General features: G+C 58.4%; 1 protein-coding gene across 1 annotated transcript; it reads right to left on the minus strand.

The window, feature by feature from the left end:
* Nucleotides 1–339: 339 nt before the first annotated feature.
* Nucleotides 340–22,721, minus strand: dnajc27 (DnaJ (Hsp40) homolog, subfamily C, member 27). Its single transcript, XM_052012755.1, has 7 exons — nt 22,483–22,721; nt 9,606–9,688; nt 4,926–4,995; nt 3,706–3,870; nt 3,208–3,330; nt 2,650–2,807; nt 340–631 (listed from the first exon to the last, which is right to left on the minus strand). The coding sequence occupies exons 1-7, from the start codon at nt 22,561–22,563 to the stop codon at nt 499–501; spliced, it is 813 nt and encodes a 270-aa protein (XP_051868715.1). The 5' UTR covers nt 22,564–22,721; the 3' UTR covers nt 340–498.
* Between the last annotated feature and the right edge of the window lie 437 nt (nt 22,722–23,158).

Consider the following 23,158-nt stretch of genomic DNA (forward strand, 5'->3'; position numbering starts at 1 on the left):
GCAGAATCTCTGGAAAGAAACAGAACCAATGTTTCAGTTCAATGACCTTTCATCAGAACAGACCATTTAGAGGAATAAGCATGGAGATGAAGATCTTGTCCCGAAATTCATCAGTTCAACCTACAGTACTTGCACTTAGGATGTGCAAAGTACATTTTCAAAGCCTACCTTTGTTAGCCCAGAATACAAGTCACCCTCCAACAGTAGGTCCATTTGATACATTTCATCAGCCCAGCATCCAAACCATTGTCCGTTTAAAGGACTTGGTTGCTGCTTGCCTCTTATTATAAGGTTATGGATCAGTGAAGCTTGATCGTGCAAATCACTGTAAAAATTGCACCATGTAAAAATTCATGTTTATTTGTCCTGCACTCACACCAAATATTAATAGACATTTATTAACTCCTTAGTTCCATCGAAATCTCAAGTATAGATGGTGTAACACTCAGCCTATGGAGAGGATACTTCTTATCTGTCTTCAGAATCGCCACCCCATTCTTACTTGATGTTTTTCAGCAACACAGTCCGTGCGTTGACAACTGCTTTGAAGGCATCTTCACTTCCCGGGGCGAGGCACTTGTCTGGGTGAAGGAGCATAGCTAGCTTCCGATAGGCTTTATTTACCTCATCCCTGCAGAAATGGAACAGTGTGAGCTTCCACTATAGCCCCATCAATACACATAAAATACACAGTTCTGACAGGGGACATACTTGACTTAATTCAGTCCTGCTCTTAAATAGCCTTGGATCTGTCGTGCTAACAGTATGCCTTTCCATTATTTCCTGTGTGAATGATCCACACAGTAGTGGTGCAGTGCAGCAGTGGTACAACTCCCAAACTCAAAATAATAAGAATTTGCTCGTCGCTTCAAAGCTGTCCAGGATAGAACATGAATTTTAATTTACTTCAAACAACAGTCTGCTACTAACGAAGGTGCACATGAAACCACTGACAATGATACACTTAAATAGTTCAATACCACAAGCAAAGGACAACTGTCATTAGCACAGTGAGTCTGGGCCTATATGGAATATTGTCCCACAGCAGTGTAGTTTATTATTAACCATCTTCTGATGTAGCCAAGACACAGTTATGTGAAATTTAAGTGCTTCAAGAAGGCAGCTCACCACTAAAGTTTCAAGGAACTAGGGATGGGCAAAAAAATGCCAGCCTTCCCATTGATGCCCAAGCACAAATAAAATCAACCATCACTTTCAGTTCACCAAGAATTAGGAAGATCTTTATATTCAATTTTCAAGCATCTTTCTCCAGCAGTTTCGGAGGATATTAAATGGGAAGGAGGAACTAATCTTGCATTCCCTGCCAACTTGTGGCCACATGACTCACACCAACAGAGTGCGACCCATGGGCAGACGATGGTACTGGATTTTCACAAGCAGTGCCAGCTGCTTTCTCTGATTTCGCTTTATCCATAGTAGAGGCACATTTAGCATACTGATCCTGCCCACATTTCAGATCACTTCCAGAGACCAGATGGAAACTGCATTGCTGCATGAATTACACAGCCCTGTACTGGGGCTCACTCTTTCCTGCTGACAGTCCGCTCCATGTCAATTCCCACAGTGCACCAGATGGGTCATTACAATACCCACCTTAGCCGATGGATGTAATCACAAAGAAGGCACACCAGTGGCTCTACCTCGTTAGGAGTTTGAGGAGATTTGGTATGTCACCAAAGACTCTTAGAAATTTCTATAGATGTACGGTGGAGAGCATTCTGATTGGTTGCATCACAGCCTGGTATGGGGCTTCCAATGCACAGGATTGCAAGAGGCTGCAGAGGATTATAGACTCAGCCAGCTCCATCACAGGCACAACCCTCCCCACCATCGAGGACATCTTCAAGAGGCAGTGCCTCAAGGTGGCAGCATCCATCACCAAGGACACTCACCATTCGGGACATGCCCTCTTCTCGTTACTACCATCAGGGAGGAGGTACAAGAGCCTGAAGATCCACACTCAACAATTCAGGAACAGCTCCTTCCCGTCCGCCATCAGATTTCTGAATGATCCATGAACACTACCTCATTATTCCTTACTTTTTGTACTATTTATTTTTGTAATTTATAGATTTTTATGTCTTTGCACTGTACTGCTGCCGCAAAACAACAAATTTCACATCATATGTCAGTGATAATAAACTTGATTCTGAATGCAAAACCGGAAGGCTACCACCCAGAATGAAAAGATTAAACCAACACTCCATCTGGAGGTGGGATGAGGTGTGACAGGGGAGGCCTGCTCCAGATCGGCTGGTTACAAGCTGAAGCTATAAAATACGAACTGCCATTTGCTCCTGTAAACCTGACGTAATCAAGGCCAAAATTCAAACAATATAAACAGAACTATGGGCTGGAGACAAAGTTTCAGTTAATAGTTTGTTTTCAGTTTCCAGTAACACTCTGAAGACTCAAAGAGGGCAAACAGATAGTTCAGTGTCCAAGGAAAGGCCCAGACACGATGCCCAGCCTGTGCTGGTGACATGGTCTCAGGCTGTAATTGATGAGCCCTGCAGCAAGGCCTGCAGTGTTTGTACAAATGTTGGGCTGGTCCTGAGCCACAGGCAAGCCACGTGGTCTCACGGAAGACCCATTCCCCGTGATGACATTGACTGGAGTTTGCTTTACCTGGAAGCTCCAGGCTTCACTCCCAGCATCTCCCAGCTATCCTTGCTGTTCCGTATCCTGCGTATGGTGTCAGCCTGCTCTTTGGTAAACCCCAGGCTAAGGCTGGTCTGAGGCCGTTTACCGTTCTCACACAAGTCAAGGATCGATGAGAAGAAAGTCTGGACCCAGATAGAATGTAGAACAGAGAGCAGATTAAAGAAGATTTGGTACAAAGCACCCAGCAGAATAATGATATCCCTCACATCCACTCCACAACATGGACCACAGCACCGCCATCACCCTCAGCATTGCCTGGGACTCCCCTGCTCTCCCAACCTCCTCTCCAGAACTCCAGTGCTCCCACACCAATGCTATGAATGCCCAATCCAGAGCAAGTGCCCCTCTTTGCTCCATGCCACATCAGTTCTTCCCATTCTCTTTTCCCTGGGACTCCAGGTGGTTCCCATTCTCTCCCTGGGACCCTGGCCCTATGTTCTTCCTGACAAACATTCCTCCTCATAAATCCCCACAACTTGCTTCCATTCTATTTGCTGGAATGGTGCTGACCCACATACATACCTGGAACATCTCATTGATGCCCTCACCAGACTGTGCTGAGGTTTCAAAGTAGTAGAATCCCCGGCTCTCAGCCCAGAGCCGTCCCTCGCTCTCATCAATCACACGCCGCTTCCCACAGTCCACCTAGGTAAAAGAGACTCACATAAAATAGGAACGGGAGAAGATTGTCCACTCCACATATCTTTCGAGCACTGCATGCAACAACTATCATAGTTTCTATTCACATTATGCTGGAAGGATTATAGCTCCAGAGTAATGTTCCTCTTCGGCACTTTGTGACCTATCAAAGATTCCCAGGCAGAGACTGCACATATTTGATACAGAGTAAAGCTCCCTCTAGACTGTCCCTCTCATAGTCCCAGGGTATGGGTTAGACACAGAGTAAAGTTCCAGCTACACTGTCCCATCACACATCCCAGGACAGGCACAACACGGGTCAGGCACCACAGCTGAGTAGAGATAGAACAGCTGATGCAATGTCCCATCACAAATTGTTACCTTATTAGCGCAGACAACAAACATAATGTTTTCCATATTTGCATTAGGTCCAAGTTCTTGCTTCATCTCAGCAAGCCAACTCTCCAGCGCAGTGTAGGATTCCTTCTGTCCAACATCATAAGCCAGGATCACCCCTTGAGTGTCTTTGTAAAATTCATTACGCACCTATTGCAAACAAAACTTTTACAGCAATGTAAGGAACTTAAAGGAAGCAGCATTGCTAACATTAACAGTAATAATAGAACTGATGGCTAAAGGTGTGGGAAATATTTTTGACTGCCCACACTTGGAGGATTAGACAGCATAATATTCAGCAGAACTAAAAAACTCCCAACTGATAGAGCATTGCCAGCAACTGCAGGGAAAATTACCCTGCATGGACATGCTACACAAAAACAGCATAGCAGCTAATCTACTGTCCTGTGAATACAAAGAGATCTGAACTTATACAAATCAGAAAGAGAAAAGGAGAAAGAAAAACAGGGGCTGCTTTGAACCAAAGAGATGAAACAATGATTTGATAGAGACGGTTAAATAACGAAGGCATAACGAAACAAGCTGACACTTTAGAACTGGGTGCATATATACACAGTTAAATTTGAGACAGTGAATAACACAAACTCTCTTTTATGAAAAGAATATTCAGCACAGAGAAGTGAAGGTGAACCAAATGAGTTGGACAAGTGGCTGAAGGAAATGTGACAGGAAAGGAGAACAAACATTGCCACAGACTGGTTGGGCCGTAAGTCTTTTACCGTAAGTATGTGATGTTAATGGGCGAGATCCCAGATATTGGGGTGAGTTGCCAGAGGAAGTGGGTGAGGCAGGTACAACAGTACCATTTAAGAAGCACTTGGATAGCTACATGGAGGGGCGGGGTTTAGAGGGATTATGGACCAAACGCGGGAAATTGGGATTAACTGGTCGGCAAGGACTCGTTGGGCCGAATGGCCTGTATCCATGCTGTATTGCTCTAATAACTCAATTCCAAGAACAGGTGTTCTTTTTCCCCCAGCTTTGGCCCCATTTATTCTTCAATCAACACCAAAATTGATACACTGACGTTCGTGTTATTACAGTGTAAGAGACCTTTCTGTGTGCAACGGTCTAGTATATGTATCTCCAGAAGTGATTATTTCAACTGGACCTTGTCACATCTGGAGATGAAAAAAATCCTTAAACATGCACTTTCTCTCTCTCGCTCCCTCTCTCACACCCACCTCATAGAAAAATGGATGTCCCGCCATGTCGAAGATGTTAACTTTAATCTCACGATCCCTCACCTGAACCCTGAGAGGACAAAAGCAACAGTAAGCAGTTTTGCATCATTGATACTCAATTATACTTTTGTTCTGCAACATTTACCCAAACTATACGTCTAACTCAGATCCTGCCGTAGCTCCCTTTGTTTTCCGTACTACTGCTCTAGGATTTCAATGATACCCTAGCATTGTTCTCAACTGTGCTGGTTTTGATAAGGCCTGGGACGGATGAAGCAGTATTCACAAAGAAAACCATCAGTGCCAAATGTTCAAAGTACCTTCAGACTACAGCCCATACTTTACCAATAGAAACTGTAGATTTTGAGTGCGCTGTTCCCCTTCATGCCTAGTGGCAGTTCCAGATTAGGAGGAGGAGGAAGCCATGGTCTTCCTCCATGGCTTCCTTAGCACCACTCCCTTGGCACTGACCCCATCCCAGCCCTCCACCCTCATGAACTGAACCAGACTGTTCACAAGACCAGCATAAAGTTGAGACCTTCTACCTCAGTCCTTTACCAAGTCCATAAATTAAACCATTCTAGTGCTATCCTCCCATTCTATCACGAACAATCCCGTTGTTCTCTCCACCCCTCTCCGAAACTTAAAACAATTGTTTTCCAGTTTTGATGAAGGGTCACTGATCTGAAACATTAACTCTCCCCAATGATGCTGCCTGAGCAGCTAAGTATCAGCAACATTGTGGGCCAAAGGACCTGTACTGTGCTGTAGTGTTCTATGTTCTATGAAGCAACATAGATTCCCCAGAATAGTGAAAGACTGAAAGAGTTGAATTATAAGATCACAAATTTTAACTTAGCTTTGCATTTTTTTGAAAACGAAAGGAGTGAACTCATTTTTTTCAGTAGGTGAAAACAAGAACAAGGGAGACAATCTTAAACAAAAAGTCTGCAAATACTGAAAACTAACAAAAGGGAAGTCTGTTTCTGTCTCTACGGAATCTGCCTGACCTGCTAGGTATTACAACATTTTGTTTCTATTTGAAATGAGTTGGGCCGAAGGGCCCATGTCCATGCTGTGTCACTCTATGATCGTAAAACTTCGGCAATGCCCTTTAGAAAGCAATTCTTCAAAGAATCCGTACTGGAGAGACTGGGGAAGAGGTGTTTGGCTCTCAAATACAGGAGGCTAGGAGTAAGTACCATAGGCAGGTGATAGAGAAGGGACGTGTTCAGACAGGCTTGAGATGTGTCTATTTTAACGCAAGGAGTGTTGTGAACAAGGCGGATGAGCTTAGAGCTTGGATCGATACTTGGAGTTACGATGTGGTGGCAATTACGGAGACTTGGATGGCTCTGGGGCTGGAATGGTTGATTCAAGTGCCAGGTTTTAGATGCTTCAGGAAGGACAGGAAGGGAGGCAAGAGAGGTGGGGGAGTGGCACTGTTGATCAACGGCTGCGGAAAAGGTGGACATTGTGGAGGGATTGTCTACGGAGTCTTTAGGGGTGGAGGTTAGGAAGAGGAAGGGGTCGATAACAGTGCTGCGTGTTTTTTATAGGCTGTCCAATAGTGACAAGGTTATTGAGGAGCAGATAGGGAAGCAGATCCTAGAAAGGTGTGAGAATAACAGAGTTGTTGTGATGGGGGATTTTAATTTCCCAAATATCGATTGGCATTACAGACAGTGAGGGGTTTAGATGGGGTGGAGTTTGTTAGGTGTGTTCAGGAAGGGTTCCTGACACAGTATGTAGATAGACCTACAAGAGGAGAGACTGCGCTTGATTTGATATTGGGTAATGAACCTGGTCAGGTGTCAGATCTCTCAGTGGGTGAACATTTTGGTAAGGTGATCATAATTCTATCTCCTTTACGTTAGCACTGGAGAGGGATAGGAACAGACAGGCTAGAAAGGTGTTTACTTGGAGTAAAGGGAATTATGAGGCAGGAAATTGGAAGATTAAATTGGGAACAGATGTTCTCTGGGAAAAGTACGGAAGAAATGTGGCAAATATTCAGAGGGTATTTGTGTGGAGTTCTGCATAGACATGTTCCGATGAGACAGGGGAGTCATGACAGGATACAGGAACTGTGGTGTACGAAGGCTATAATAAATCTAGTTAAAAGGAAAAGAAAAGCATACAAAAGGTACAGAGAGCTAGGTAACGTTAGAGATCTGGAGGAGTACAAGGCTAAAAGGAAGGAACTTAAGAAAGAGATTAGGAGAGCCAGAAGGGGACATGAGAAGGCCTTGACGGGCAGGATTAAGGAAAAACCCAAGGCATTCTACAAGTATGTGAAGAGTAAGAGGATGAAATGCGAAAGGATAGGGCCTATCAAGTGCAGCAGTGGGCAAGTGTCTATGGATCCGGAAGAAATAGCGGAGGTACTTAACGAATACTTTACATCAGTATTCACCATGGAAAAAGATCTGGGGGATTGTAGTGGGGACTTGCAGCAGCCTGAAAAGTTTGATCATGTAGATATTAGAAAAGAGGTGGTGCTGAAACTTTTGGAAAGCATCAAGTTAGATAAGTCGCTGGGACTGGATGAGATGTACCCCAGGTTGCTGTGGGAGGTGAAGAAGGAGATTGCGGAGCCTCTGACGATGATCTTTGCGTCGTCCATGGAGACAGAAGAGGTTCCGGAAGATTGGAGGGTTGTGGATGTTGTTCCCTTATTCAAGAAGGGGAGTAGGGATAGCCAAGGAAATTATAGACCGGTGAGTCTTACCTCAGCGGTTGGTAAGCTGATGGAGAAGATCCTGAGAGGCAGGATTTATGAACATTTGGAGAGGTATAATATGATTAGGAATAGTCAACATGGCTTTGTTAAGGGCAGGTCCTGCCTTACGAGCCTGATTGAACTTTTTTGAGGATGTGATTAAGCACATCGATGAAGGGAGAGTAGTAGATGTAGTGTATATGGATTTCAGCAAGGCGTTTGATAAGGTACCCCATGCGAGGCTTATGGAGAAGGTAAGGAGACATGGGATCCAAGGGGACATTGCAATGTGGATCCAGAACTGGCTGGCCCACAGAAGGCAAAGAGTGGTTGTTGAAGGGTCGTATTCTGAGTGGAGGTTGGTGACCAGTGGTGTACCTCAGGGATCTGTACTGGACCCTTACTATTTGTGATTTTTATAAACGACCTGGATTAGGAAGTGGAGGGATGGGTTAGTAAGTTTGCAGATGACACGAAAGTTGGGGGTGTTGTGGATAGTTTGGAGGGCTGTCAGAGGTTAGAGAGGGACATAGATAGGATGCAGAGTTGGGCTGAGAAATGGCAGATGCAGTTCAACCCAGATAAGTGTGAAGTGCTTCATTTTGGTAGGTCAAATATGTTGGCAGAATATAGTATTAATGGTAGGACTCTTGGCAGTGTGGAGGATCAGAGGGATCTTGGGGTCTGAGTCCATAGGACACTCAAAGCGGCTGTGCAGGTTGACTCTGTGGTTAAGAAGGCATATGGTGTATTGTCCTTCATCAATCGGGGAATTGAATTTAGGAGCTGTGAGGTATTGTTGCAGCTATATAGGTCCCTGGTCAGACCCCACTTGGAGTATTGTGCTCGGTTCTGGTCACCTCACTACAGGAAAAAGGTGGAAACCATAGAGAGGATGCAGAGGAGATTTACAAGGATGCTGCCTGGAATGCAGAGCATGCCTTATGAAAGCAGGTTGAGGGAACTCGGCCTTTTCTCCTTGGAGAGACAGAGGATGAGGGGGGACCTGATTGAGGTGTATAAGATGATGAGAGGTATTGATAGGGTAGATAGTCAGAGGCTTTTCCCCAGGGCTGAATTGGTGGCCACAACAGGACTCAGGTTTAAGGTGCTGGGGAGTAGATATAGAGGAGATGTCAGGGGTAAGTGTTTTACTCAGAGGGTGGTGAGTGAATGGAATGGGCTGCCAGAAACGGTGGTGGAGGCTGATACAATAGGATCTTTCAAGAGATTGTTAGATAGGTATATGGAGCTGAGTAAAATAGAGGGCTATGGGTAAGCCTAGTAATTTCTAAGGTAGGGACATGTTCGGCACAGCTTTGTGGGCCAAAGGACCTGAATTGTGCTGTAATTGTTCTATGTTCTAGATGTGAACATCTGGACTTTTCTCCCCCCAGTGGATGTGGCTGAGATCAATGTATTTGTTGGGGATATGGAGCAAAGGTAGTAAATGAAGGCAAGATATAGATTGAAACAATGTGCAGACAGGATTAAGGAGCTTCTGCATTCCTGACTGTCAGTCAGCTCACCCTGCCAATCCCAGTTACTCCGTTTCTGCCTCAGCGGCTGCCTTCCCACCAAGCTTCTAGAGTCATAGAGACTCTTGTTGTAACTCCTAATTATGCTAACTATACTCTTAGATTGTGAGAGGGACACTGACCAATTGCTCTCCAACCCACAACACCAAGGCCAATCCCAACATTACTTGGGCAGACAGCAGCAGAGGAACAAAGGTTGCAAGTGGAGGGGAGCTGAGGGAACCTAGCCACATGGCTTGTGACACTGTACCTCTAAACCAGTCTCAAATTTCTCACCCACACACTTTCATTAAATTCATGCCCATTCCAATTATCAAGCTGCAAGCATGCTTTCTTCATTAAGTCACTTTCCTTAACACTTCACTAAAGCCAAATCCAGATTACTAAAAACGGGGAAAATTAAAAACCCACATTACTCACTTTGTAACTCCATAGTCAATTCCAATAGTCGCCAAATATTTTGAGACAAATCTTTTCTCACAATAGCGTTTGATGATACAGCTCTGGAAAGAAACAATTACAAACACCTGAAGCACCACAAAAAGCAGGAAAAGCCCAGACTCCATCTCTGTCTGAACTACATAGCTGATCTCACCCAGTATGGTCGAGTAACATATAGGGCAGCCTAGCAGAATTCCATTGCTCTCTGAGTCCCATGTATGAAGTGAGGACAGAATGTCAGGACATGTAATGATATTCTATGGTCCACTGATCATACTGACTGAGTCAAATGGCTAAATACTATGCATTTCTATGGAACCCTCACCCCAGGAAATGTGTCTGTAAAAATTTCTGGGGTAGACTTCCAAAGATGTTATGTTTAACTAGATCCCGTGTGAGGCATCACCTGCCACCTGCTGGGAATACTAAGACCAGTGACTGGTCTTCATGGCCACCCAGGCTAGGAACAGCACAGGCTAAGATTGCAGCCTGTCACACAGCCAACCTGAAACAGGAGTAAAAGATGATGTTGAACAGAGAATACAAGTACATGGTTTACTGAAAGTGGCGACACAGGTAGATAGGGTGGTTAAGAAGGCATTTTGCATGCTTGCCTTTGTCGGTCAGGGCATTGAGTACAAGAATTGGGGCATCATGTTACAACTGTACAAGATGCTGGTGAGACCACACTTGGAGTATTGTGTGCAGTTCTGGTCACCCAGCTATAGGAAAAATGTCATTAAGCTGGAAAAGGTGTAAAAAAGTTTTACAAGGATGTTACTGGGACTGGAGGACTTGAGTTATAAGGAGAGACTGGATTGGCTGGGGCTTTTTGTCCCAGAAGTGTAGGAGGCTGAGAGGTGACCTTATATTGGTATTGGTTTATTATTGTCACTTGTACCTAGGTACAGTGAAAAACTTGTCTTGCATACTATTCATATAGATCAATTCATTACACAGTGCATTGAGGTAGTACAGGGTAAAGACGATAACAGAATATGGAGTAAAGTGTCACAGCTACAGGGAAGTGCATTGCAGGTAGATATTAAGGTTTAAGGTCAAACAAGGTAGATCGTAAGGTCAAAAGTCCATCACATCTAAGGGAACCATTCGATAGTCTTATCACCGTGGGATAGAAGCTGTCCATGAGCCTGGTGGTATGTGCCCTTAGGATCCTGTATCTTCTGCCTGATGGGCGAGGAGAGAAGAGAGAATAACCCGGGTGGGTGGGGTCTTTGATTATACTGGTTGCCTCACCAAGGCAGCGAGAGGTATAGACAGAGTCCATGGAGGGGAGGCTGGGGTCCGTGATGCGCTGGGCTGTGTCCACAACTCTCTGCAGTTTCTTGCAATCCTGGGCAGAGCAGTTGCCGTACCAAGCCATGATATATCTAGATAGGATGCTTCCTATGGTATTATAGAGGTATACAAAATCATGGGCATAGACAAGCTGAATGGTCAAGCTTTTTCCCGGGGTAGGCAGTCTAAACCTAGAGAGCACAGATTGAAAGTGAGAGGGGTAAGATTTAAAGGGGATCTGAGGGCAAACTTTTCACACAGAGTGGTGGGTCTGTGAAACAAGCTGCCAGAGAAAGCCGTAGAGGAGGGTACAATTACAATGTTTAAAAGTCATTTGGACAGGTTATACGGATAGGAGAGGTTTAGAGGGATATAAGTCAGGCAACTAGCTCAGATAGGCAACTTGGTCAGCATGGGCGTTGCACCGAAGAGCCCAATTCCATCTCATGACTCTACATTAATACTGTGAAGAGAGCAAGCTTCGACACAGAGTGGATTTGTTAAAGACAGAACAGGCGACCATGATTTGAACAGGCTGCGCTAATGAAGAAAGAAAAACTGAGCAATATCACTAATGGATGACTTACCACAGAGATCACTGCTTGTAATACAGACAAAAAAAAATGGAGAATTCAATACAAGTCCTGAAATGTACCCAGAGGAAACGAGGTGATGTTTCTCAAGTTTGCATTGGGCTTCATAACAGTGCAGGAAGCCACAGTCACATAGGCCAGATGGGAGTGGGGTGGAAAGGTAAAGTGGCAGGCAACAAGAAGCCAAGGGTTGCTCCCAAGGAATAAACACTAGTGCTCTGCAAAGCAATCTCCCAACCTGCATTTGGTTTCACCATTACATAGGAGACCACATTGTGAACACAAAACTGAGTACACCAGACTGGAAAGTGCAAGCATATCACTGCCTCACCTGAAAAGACTGTTAAGGTCCCTGGATGGTGGCAAGAGAGGAGGTAAAAGGTGTTGCATCTCCTGCAGTTTCTTGGAAAAATGGGGAGAAGTTAGTGGGGACAAAAAAAGCAGACCAGACTCTGTAAGGGAATGCTCTCTTCAAAGTGTTGAAATGAGAGGGAATGGGAACATGTTTGGCAGTGGAATTCTGTGGGAGCTAGTGGAAATTGTACAGATTGATCCACTGAATGCAAGGGTTGGTGGGTGGAAGGCGAAGAGAGGTGAATTCTATCCTCGCCTTATCCAGGAGAAGATGGGTTTGAGAACAGACATGTGGAAACAGATGATGTGGCCAAGAACTCCGTTCATGGTGGTAGAGAGGAACCATGGCCCAGGAAAAAATACGGCATTTCTGAGGCACCTGTGCATTAAAACTCATTATTGAGCAAATGCGTTAGAGATGGAAAAACTGGAAGAATGGAACGGAGAGCTTAGAGGAGGTAGGGTGGAAGATAACTGCAGGTCTGTGGGCTTGTATTCCATGAATGTGGCTAGCCCAACCCCTGAAATGGAAATGCAGAGAACAATCAAGGGAACATGAGAAGAGGGTGAAAACTAGTGGCAAAAGTAATGAACTTCTCCTTCAACTCCACTTACTTTCAACCAATCAAAGCTGTTACTATGGCAACGTACATGCTGAAGCTCAGCATGGCATCTTGTAGAATATGTGGCACAGTTTTAGTCCTACAGCAATGTTTCTCCAACTCTTCTCCCAGTGCATTCATACCGCTGCGGCACCAAACACAATCAAACCCATCCCCCGATCCATCACCCCCCCTTCAGTAACAATGGCCCCTCAGACTGACCAATTCCCCGCGCCATCACCTTGCCCACCTCGGCGACGCCCAGGGTGACCGCCCTCACCCCAGGCCCCGCGCCCTCACCTTGCCCACCTCGGCGTTGCCCAGGGTGACCGCCCTCACCCCAGGCCCCGCGCCCTCACCTTGCCCACCTCGGCGCCTCCCAAGGTGACCGCCCTAACCCCAGGCCCCGCGCCTTCACCTTGCCCACCTCGGCGCCGCAAAGGGTGACCGCCCTCACCCCAGGTCCCGCGCCCTCACCTTGCCCACCTCGGCGCCGCCCAGGGTGACCGGCCTCACCCCGGGCCCCGCGCCCTCACCTTGCCCGCCTCGGCGCCGCCCAGGGTGACCGCCCTCACCCCAGGCCCCGCGCCCTCACCTTGCCCACCTCGGCGTTGCCCAGGGTGACCGCCCTCACCCCAGACCCCGCGCCCAGACCTTGCCCGCCTCAGCGTTGTCACCACCCTCACCCCAGACCCCGCGCCCTCACCTTGCCCACCTCGGCGCCGCCCAGGGTGACCGCCCTCACCCCAAGCCCCGCGCCCTCACCTTGCCCACCTCGGCGTTGCCCAGGGTGACCGCCCTCACCCCAGACCCCGCGCCCTCACCTTGCCCACCTCGGCGTTGTCACCACCCTCACCCCAGGCCCCGCGACCTCACCTTGCCCACCTCGGCGTTGCCCAGGGTGACCGCCCTCACCCCAGACCTCGCGCCCTCACCTTGCCCACCTCGGCGCCGCCCAGGGTGACAGCCCTCACCCCGGGCCCCGCGCCCTCACATAGCCCACCTCGGCGCCGCCCAGGGTGACCGCCCTCACCCCAGGACCGGCGCCCTCACCTTGCCCACCTCGGCGTTGCCCAGGGTGACCGCCCTCACCCCAGACCCCGCGCCCTCACCTTGCCCGCCTCGGCGTTGTCACCACCCTCACCCCAGGCCCCGCGACCTCACCTTGCCCACCTCGGCGTTGCCCAGGGTGACCGCCCTCACCCCAGGCCTCGCGCCCTCACCTTCCCGCCTCGGCGTTGCCCAGGGTGACCGCCCTCACCCCAGACCCCGCGACCACACCTTGCCCACCTCGGCGTTGTCACCACCCTCACCCCAGGCCCCGCGCCCTCACCTTGCACACCTTGGCGTTGCCCAGGGTGACCGCCCTCACCCCAGACCCCGCGCCCTCACCTTGCCCACCTCGGCGCCGCCCAGGGTGACCGCCCTCACCCCAGGCCCCGCGCCCTCACCTTGCCCACCTCGGCGTTGCCCAGGGTGACCGCCCTCACCCCAGACCCCGCGCCCTCACCTTGCCCACCTCGGCGTTGTCACCACCCTCACCCCAGGCCCCGCGACCTCACTTTGCCCACCTCGGCGTTGCCCAGGGTGACCGCCCTCACCCCAGACCTCGCGCCCTCACCTTGCCCACCTCGGCGCCGCCCAGGGTGACAGCCCTCACCCCGGGCCCCGCGCCCTCACATAGCCCACCTCGGCGCCGCCCAGGGTGACCGCCCTCACCCCAGACCCCGCGCCCTCACCTTGCCCGCCTCGGCGTTGTCACCACCCTCACCACAGGCCCCGCGCCCTCACCTTGCCCGCCTCGGCGTTGCCCAGGGTGACCGCCCTCACCCCAGGCCCCGCGCCCAAACCTTGCCCGCCTCGGCGTTGTCACCACCCTCACCCCAGGCCCCGCGCCCTCACCTTGCCCACCTTGGCGTTGCCCAGGGTGACCGCCCTCACCCCAGACCCCGCGCCCTCACCTTGCCCGCCTCGGCGCCGCCCAGGGTGACCGCCCTCACCCCAGACCCCGCGCCCTCACCTTGCCCGCCTCGGCGCCGCCCAGGGTGACCGCCCTCACCCCAGGCCCCGCGCCCTCACCTTGCCCGCCTCGGCGCCGCCCAGGGTGACCGCCCTCACCCCAGACCTCGCGCCCTCACCTTGCCCACCTCGGCGCCGCCCAGGGTGACAGCCCTCACCCCAGGCCCCGCGCCCTCACATAGCCCACCTCGGCGCCGCCCAGGGTGACCGCCCTCACCCCAGGCCCCGCTCCCTCACCTTGCCCACCTCGGCGTTGCCCAGGGTGACCGCCCTCACCCCAGACCCCGCGCCCACACCTTGCCCGCCTCGGTGTTGTCACCACCCTCACCCCAGACCCCGCGCCCTCACCTTGCCCACCTCGGCGCCGCCCAGGGTGACCGCCCTCACCCCAGGCCCCGCGCCCTCACCTTGCCCGCCTCGGCGCCGCCCAGGGTGACCGCCCTCACCCCAGGCCCCGCGCCCTCACCTTGCCCGCCTCGGCGCCGCCCAGGGTGACCGCCCTCACCCCAGGCCCCGCGCCCTCACCTTGCCCGCCTCGGCGCCGCCCAGGGTGACCGCCCTCACCCCAGGCCCCGCGCCCTCACCTTGCCCGCCTCGGCGCCGCCCAGGGTGACCGCCCTCACCCCAGGCCCCGCGCCCTCACCTTGCCCGCCTCGGCGTTGCCCAGGGTGACCGCCCTCAACCCAGGCCCCGCGCCCTCACTTTGCCCGCCTCGGCGTTGCCCAGGGTGACCGCCCTCACCCCAGGCCCCGCGCCCTCACCTTGCCCGCCTCGGCGTTGCCCAGGGTGACCGCCCTCACCCCAGGCCACGCGCCCTCACCTTTCCCGCCTCGGAGTTGCCCAGGGTGACCGCACTCAGCCCAGGCCCCGCGACCTCACCTTGCCCACCTCGGCGTTGCCCAGGGTGACCGCCCCCACCCCAGGCCCCGCGCCCTCACCTTGCCCGCCTCGGCGTTGCCCAGGGTGACCGCCCCCACCCCAGGCCCCGCGCCCTCACCTTGCCCGCCTTGGCGTTGCCCAGGGTGACCGCCCTCACCCCAGGCCCCGCGCCCTCACCTTGCCCGCCTCGGCGTTGCCCAGGGTGACCGCACTCACCCCAGGCCCCGCGCCCTCACCTTGCCCACCTCGGCGTTGCCCAGGGTGACCGCCCTCACCCCAGACCTCGCGCCCTCACCTTGCCCACCTCGGAGACGCCCAGGGTGAGAGCCCTCACCCCGGGCCCCGCGCCCTCACATAGCCCACCTCAGCGCCGCCCAGGGTGACCGCCCTCACCCCAGACCCCGCGCCCACACCTTGCCCGCCTCAGCGTTGTCACCACCCTCACCCCAGACCCCGCGCCCTCACCTTGCCCACCTCGGCGCCGCCCAGGGTGACCGCCCTCACCCCAGGCCCCGCGCCCTCACCTTGCCCACCTCGGCGTTGCCCAGGGTGACCGCCCTCACCCCAGACCCCGAGCCCTCACCTTGCCCACCTAGGCGTTGTCACCACCCTCACCCCAGGCCCCGCGCCCTCACCTTGCCCACCTCGGCGCCGCCCAGGGTGACCGCCCTCACCCCACGCCCCGCGCCCTCACCTTGCCCGCCTCGGCGCAGCCCAGGGTGACCGCCTTCACCCCAGGCCCCGAGCCCTCACCTTGCCCACCTCGGCGTTGCCCAGGGTGACCGCCCTCACCCCAGACCCCGCGCCCTCACCTTGCCCACCTCGGCGTTGCCCAGGGTGACCGCCCTCACCCCAGACCCCGCGCCCTCACCTTGCCCACCTCGGCGTTGCCCAGGGTGACCGCCCTCACCCCAGACCCCACGCCCTCACCTTGCCCACCTCGGCGTTGTCACCACCCTCACCCCAGACCCCGCGCCCACACCTTGCCCGCCTCGGCGTTGTCACCACCCTCACCCTCACGTCAGGCCCCGCGCCCTCACCTTGCCCACCTTGGCGTTGCCCAGGGTGACCGCCCTCACCCCAGACCCCGCGCCCTCACCTTGCCCACCTCAGCGCCGCCCAGGGTGACCGCCCTCACCCCAGGCCCCGCGCCCTCACCTTGCCCACCTCGGCGTTGCCCAGGGTGACCGCCCTCACCCCAGACCCCGCGCCCACACCTTGCCCGCCTCAGCGTTGTCACCACCCTCACCCCAGACCCCGCGCCCTCACCTTGCCCACCTCGGCGCCGCCCAGGGTGACCGCCCTCACCCCAGGCCCCGCGCCCTCACCTTGCCCACCTCGGCGTCGCCCAGGGTGACCGCCCTCACCCCAGACCCCGAGCCCTCACCTTGCCCACCTAGGCGTTGTCACCACCCTCACCCCAGGCCCCGCGCCCTCACCTTGCCCACCTCGGCGCCGCCCAGGGTGACCGCCCTCACCCCACGCCCCGCGCCCTCACCTTGCCCCCCTCGGCGCAGCCCAGGGTGACCGCCTTCACCCCAGGCCCCGAGCCCTCACCTTGCCCACCTCGGCGTTGCCCAGGGTGACCGCCCTCACCCCAGACCCCGCGCCCTCACCTTGCCCACCTCGGCGTTGCCCAGGGTGACCGCCCTCACCCCAGACCCCGCGCCCTCACCTTGCCCACCTCGGCGTTGCCCAGGGTGACCGCCCTCACCCCAGACCCCCGCGCCCTCACCTTGCCCACCTCGGCGTTGTCACCACCCCTCACCCCAGACCCCGCGCCCACACCTTGCCCGCCTCGGCGTTGTCACCACCCTCACCCCAGGCCCCGCGCCCTCACCTTGCCCACCTTGGCGTTGCCCAGGGTGACCGCCCTCACCCCAGACCCCGCGCCCTCACCTTGCCCACCTCGGCGCAGCCCAGGGTGACCGCCCTCACCCCAGGCCCCGCGCCCTCACCTTGCCCACCTCGGCGTTGACCAGGGTGACCGCCCTGACCCCAGGCCCCACGCCCTCACCTTGCCCACCTCGGCGTTGCCCAGGGTGATGCCCTCACCCCAGGCCCCGCGCCCTCACCTTGCCCACCTCGGCGTTGCCCAGGGTGACCGCCCTCACCCCAGGCCCCGCGCCCTCACATTGCCCACCTCGGCGTTGCCCAGGGTGACCGCCCCCACCCCAGGCCCCGCGCCCTCACCTTGCCCACCTCGGCGTTGCCCAGGGTGACCGCCCTCACCCCAGGCCCCGCGCCCTCACCTTGCCCGCCTCGGCGTTGTCACCACCCTCACCCCAGGCCCCGCGACCTCACCTTGCCCACCTCGGCGTTGCCCAGGGTGACCGCCCTCACCCCAGGCCTCGCGCCCTCACCTTCCCGCCTCGGCGTCGCCCAGGGTGACCGCCCTCACCCCAGACCCCGCGCCCACACCTTGCCCGCCTCGGCGTTGTCACCACCCTCACCCCAGGCCCCGCGCCCTCACCTTGCCCACCTCGGCGTTGCCCAGGGTGACCGCCCTCACCCCAGGCCACGCGCCCTCACCTTGCCCGCCTCGGCGTTGTCACCACCTTCACCCCAGGCCCCGCGACCTCACCTTGCCCACCTCGGCGTTGCCCAGGGTGACCGCCCTCACCCCAGACCTCGCGCCCTCACCTTGCCCACCTCGGCGCCGCCCAGGGTGACAGCCCTCACCCCGGGCCCCGCGCCCTCACATAGCCCACCTCGGCGCCGCCCAGGGTGACCGCCCTCACCCCAGGCCGCGCGCCCTCACCTTGCCCACCTCGGCGTTGCCCAGGGTGACCGCCCTCACCCCAGACCCCGCGCCCTCACCTTGCCCGCCTCGGCGTTGTCACCACCCTCACCCCAGGCCCCGCGCCCTCACCTTGCCCACCTCGGCGTTGCCCAGGGTGACCGCCCTCACCCCAGGCCTCGCGCCCTCACCTTCCCGCCTCGGCGTTGCCCAGGGTGACCGCCCTCACCCCAGACCCCGCGACCACAGCTTGCCCACCTCGGCTTTGTCACCACCCTCACCCCAGGCCCCGCGCCCTCACCTTGCCCACCTTGGCGTTGCCCAGGGTGACCGCCCTCACCCCAGGCCCCGCGCCCTCACCTTGCCCGCCTCGGCGTTGTCACCACCCTCACCCCAGGCCCCGCGACCTCACCTTGCCCACCTCGGCGTTGCCCAGGGTGACCGCCCTCACCCCAGGCCTCGCGCCCTCACCTTCCCGCCTCGGCGTTGCCCAGGGTGACCGCCCTCACCCCAGACCCCGCGACCACACCTTGCCCACCTCGGCGTTGTCACCACCCTCACCCCAGGCCCCGCGCCCTCACCTTGCCCACCTTGGCGTTGCCCAGGGTGACCGCCCTCACCCCAGGCCCCGCGCCCTCACCTTGCCCACCTCGGCACCGCCCAGGGTGAACGCCCTCACCCCAGGCCCCGCGCCCTCACCTTGCCCGCCTCGGCGCCGCCCAGGGTGACCGCCCTCACCCCAGACCCCGCGCCCTCACCTTTCCCGCCTCGGAGTTGCCCAGGGTGACCGCACTCAGCCCAGGCCCCGCGCCCTCACCTTGCCCACCTCGGCGTTGCCCAGGGTGACCGCACTCACCCCAGGCCCCGCGCCCTCACCTTGCCCACCTCGGCGTTGCCCAGGGTGACCGCCCTCACCCCAGACCCCGCGCCCTCACCTTGCCCACCTCAGCGCCACCCAGGGTGACCGCCCTCACCCCAGGCCCCGCGCCCTCACCTTGCCCACCTCGGCGTTGCCCAGGGTGACCGCCCTCACCCCAGACCCCGCGCCCACACCTTGCCCGCCTCAGCGTTGTCACCACCCTCACCCCAGACCCCGCGCCCTCACCTTGCCCACCTCGGCGCCGCCCAGGGTGACCGCCCTCACCCCAGGCCCCGCGCCCTCACCTTGCCCACCTCGGCGTTGCCCAGGGTGACCGCCCTCACCCCAGACCCGAGCCCTCACCTTGCCCACCTAGGCGTTGTCACCACCCTCACCCCAGGCCCCGCGCCTCACCTTGCCCACCTCGGCGCCGCCCAGGGTGACCGCCCTCACCCCCACGCCCCGCGCCCCTCACCTTGCCCCCCTCGGCGCAGCCCAGGGTGACCGCCTTCACCCCAGGCCCCGAGCCCTCACCTTGCCCACCTCGGCGTTGCCCAGGGTGACCGCCTCACCCCCAGACCCCCGCGCCCTCACCTTGCCCACCTCGGCGTTGCCCAGGGTGACCGCCCTCACCCCAGACCCCGCGCCTCACCTTGCCCACCTCGGCGTTGCCCCAGGGTGACCGCCCTCACCCCAGACCCGCGCCCTCACCTTGCCCACCTCGGCGTTGTCACCACCCTCACCCCAGACCCCGCGCCCACACCTTGCCCGCCTCGGCGTTGACCAGGGTGACCGCCCTGACCCCAGGCCCCACGCCCTCACCTTGCCCACCTCGGCGTTGCCCAGGGTGATGCCCTCACCCCAGGCCCCGCGCCCTCACCTTGCCCACCTCGGCGTTGCCCAGGGTGACCGCCCTCACCCCAGGCCCCGCGCCCTCACCTTGCCCACCTCGGCGTTGCCCAGGGTGACCGCCCTCACCCAGGCCCCGCGCCCTCACCTTGCCCGCCTCGGCGTTGTCACCACCCTCACCCCAGGCCCCGCGACCTCAACCTTGCCCACCTCGGCGTTGCCAGGGTGACCGCCCTCACCCCAGGCCTCGCGCCCCTCACCTTCCCGCCTCGGCGTCGCCCAGGTGACCGCCCTCACCCCAGACCCCGCGACCACACCTTGCCCACCTCGGCGTTGCCCAGGTGACCGCCCTCACCCAGACCCCGCGACCACACCTTGCCCACCTCGGCGTTGTCACCCACCCTCACCCCAGGCCCCGCGACCTCACCTTGCCCACCTCGGCGTTGCCAGGGTGACCGCCCCTCACCCCAGGACCCCGCGCCCTCACCTTGCCCACCTCGGCGTTGCCCAGGGTGACCGCCCTCACCCCAGACCCCGCGCCCTCACCTTGCCCACCTCGGCTTTGTCACCACTCTCACCCCAGACCCCGCGCCCACACCTTGCCCGCCTCGGCGTTGTCACCACCCTCACCCCAGGCCCCGCGCCCTCACCTTGCCCACCTTGGCGTTGCCCAGGGTGACCGCCCTCACCCCAGACCCCGCGCCCTCACCTTGCCCACCTCGGCGTTGCCCAGGGTGACCGCCCTCACCCCAGACCCCGCGCCCTCACCTTGCCCACCTCGGCGTTGCCCAGGGTGACCGCCCTCACCCCAGACCCCGCGCCCTCACCTTGCCCACCTCGGCGTTGTCACCACCCTCACCCCAGACCCCGCGCCCACACCTTGCCCGCCTCGGCGTTGTCACCACCCTCACCCCAGGCCCCGCGCCCTCACCTTGCCCACCTTGGCGTTGCCCAGGGTGACCGCCCTCACCCCAGACCCCGCGCCCTCACCTTGCCCACCTCGGCGCCGCCCAGGGTGACCGCCCTCACCCCAGGCCCCGCGCCCTCACCTTGCCCACCTCGGCGTTGACCAGGGTGACCGCCCTGACCCCAGGCCCCACGCCCTCACCTTGCCCACCTCGGCGTTGCCCAGGGTGATGCCCTCACCCCAGGCCCCGCGCCCTCACCTTGCCCACCTCGGCGTTGCCCAGGGTGACCGCCCTCACCCCAGGCCCCGCGCCCTCACCTTGCCCACCTCGGCGTTGCCCAGGGTGACCGCCCTCACCCCAGGCCCCGCGCCCTCACCTTGCCCGCCTCGGCGTTGTCACCACCCTCACCCCAGGCCCCGCGACCTCACCTTGCCCACCTCGGCGTTGCCCAGGGTGACCGCCCTCACCCCAGGCCTCGCGCCCTCACCTTCCCGCCTCGGCGTCGCCCAGGGTGACCGCCCTCACCCCAGACCCCGCGACCACACCTTGCCCACCTCGGCGTTGCCCAGGGTGACCGCCCTCACCCCAGACCCCGCGACCACACCTTGCCCACCTCGGCGTTGTCACCACCCTCACCCCAGGCCCCGCGACCTCACCTTGCCCACCTCGGCGTTGCCCAGGGTGACCGCCCTCACCCCAGACCCCGCGCCCTCACCTTGCCCACCTCGGCGTTGCCCAGGGTGACCGCCCTCACCCCAGACCCCGCGCCCTCACCTTGCCCACCTCGGCGTTGTCACCACTCTCACCCCAGACCCCGCGCCCACACCTTGCCCGCCTCGGCGTTGTCACCACCCTCACCCCAGGCCCCGCGCCCTCACCTTGCCCACCTTGGCGTTGCCCAGGGTGACCGCCCTCACCCCAGACCCCGCGCCCTCACCTTGCCCACCTCGGCGCCGCCCAGGGTGACCGCCCTCAACCCAGGCCCCGCGCCCTCACCTTGCCCACCTCGGCGTTGACCAGGGTGACCGCCCTGACCCCAGGCCCCACGCCCTCACCTTGCCACCTCGGCGTTGCCCAGGGTGATGCCCTCACCCCAGGCCCCGCGCCCTCACCTTGCCCACCTCGGCGTTGCCCAGGGTGACCGCCCTCACCCCAGGCCCCGCGCCCTCACCTTGCCCACCTCGGCGTTGCCCAGGGTGACCGCCCTCACCCCAGGCCCCGCGCCCTCACCTTGCCCACCTCGGCGTTGACCAGGGTGACCGCCCTGACCCCAGGCCCCCCGCCCTCACCTTGCCCACCTCGGCGTTGCCCAGGGTGATGCCCTCACCCCAGGCCCCGCGCCCTCACCTTGCCCACCTCGGCGTTGCCCAGGGTGACCGCCCTCACCCCAGGCCCCCGCGCCCTCACCTTGCCCACCTCGGCGTTGCCCAGGGTGACCGCCCTCACCCCAGACCCCGCGCCCTCACCTTGCCCACCTCGGCGTTGTCACCACCCTCACCCCAGGCCCCGCGCCCTCACCTTGCCCACCTTGGCGTTGCCCAGGGTGACCGCCCTCACCCCAGACCCCGCGCCCTCACCTTGCCCACCTCGGCGCCGCCCAGGGTGACCGCCCTCAACCCAGGCCCCGCGCCCTCACCTTGCCCACCTCGGCGTTGACCAGGGTGACCGCCCTCACCCCAGGCCCCGCGCCCTCACCTTGCCCACCTCGGCGTTGACCAGGGTGACCGCCCTGACCCCAGGCCCCACGCCCTCACCTTGCCCACCTCGGCGTTGCCCAGGGTGATCACCTTCACCCGCAGCGACTTCTTGCTGTCCCTGCGGCCGGTGGTTTCCATGGCAACGCGCCGCCGCCCCGCTCCAGCTCCAGCTGTCGGTGCGGTGGATCTCAGGGCCGGCACCGCCGATGCTGCTGAGACCGGGCGCCTGCGCCGCTCCGCCCCTTGACCCCTCGACCCCCGGTCCGGCTGCTCACGGGGCCGGCGGCAGCAGCAGCCCCCCGCCCCCCGCCATCCTCCTGTGATCTCGCGAGAACGAGCCTGGGCTGCCCGCCGGAGCGGCCTCTCGCGAGATCGTGCGCCGGGTCCCTCCCCTCACCCCCCTTCCCCTCACCCCCCTTCCCCTCACCCCCCTTCCCCTCACCCCCCTTCCCCTCACTGCCCTGCTCCCTCCCCATTTCCCCCCTCTTCCCTCCCCTCCTCCCTCCCCCTCCTCCCCTTCCCCCCCTCCTCCCTCCCCTTCCCCCTTCCTCCCTCCCCTTCCCCCCTCCCCCTCTCCCTTCCTCCCCTTCCCCCCCTCTCCCTTCCTCCCCTTCCCCCCTCTCCCTTCCTCCCCTTCCCCCCTCTCCCTTCCTCCCCTTCCCCCTCCTCCCCTTCCCCCTCCTCCCCTTCCCCCTCCTCCCCTTCCCCCTCCTCCCCTTCCTGCCCCCCTGCT

This window comes from Pristis pectinata, chromosome 3, assembly GCF_009764475.1.
Source record: "Pristis pectinata isolate sPriPec2 chromosome 3, sPriPec2.1.pri, whole genome shotgun sequence".
NCBI lineage: Eukaryota > Metazoa > Chordata > Chondrichthyes > Rhinopristiformes > Pristidae > Pristis > Pristis pectinata.

What these genes read in the sequence shown, in the direction of transcription:
- dnajc27 (XM_052012755.1), bottom strand. Translation starts at nt 22,563, where the DNA reads ATGGAAACCACCGGCCGCAGGGACAGCAAGAAGTCGCTGCGGGTGAAG. An exon ending in ATTGACTATGGAGTTACAAA is followed by an intron (nt 4,996 to 9,605) that starts GTGAGTAATGTG and finishes TTGTCCTCTCAG; the next exon opens with GGTTCAGGTGAGGGATCGTG. An exon ending in GACATCCATTTTTCTATGAG is followed by an intron (nt 3,871 to 4,925) that starts GTGGGTGTGAGA and finishes TGTTTGCAATAG; the next exon opens with GTGCGTAATGAATTTTACAA.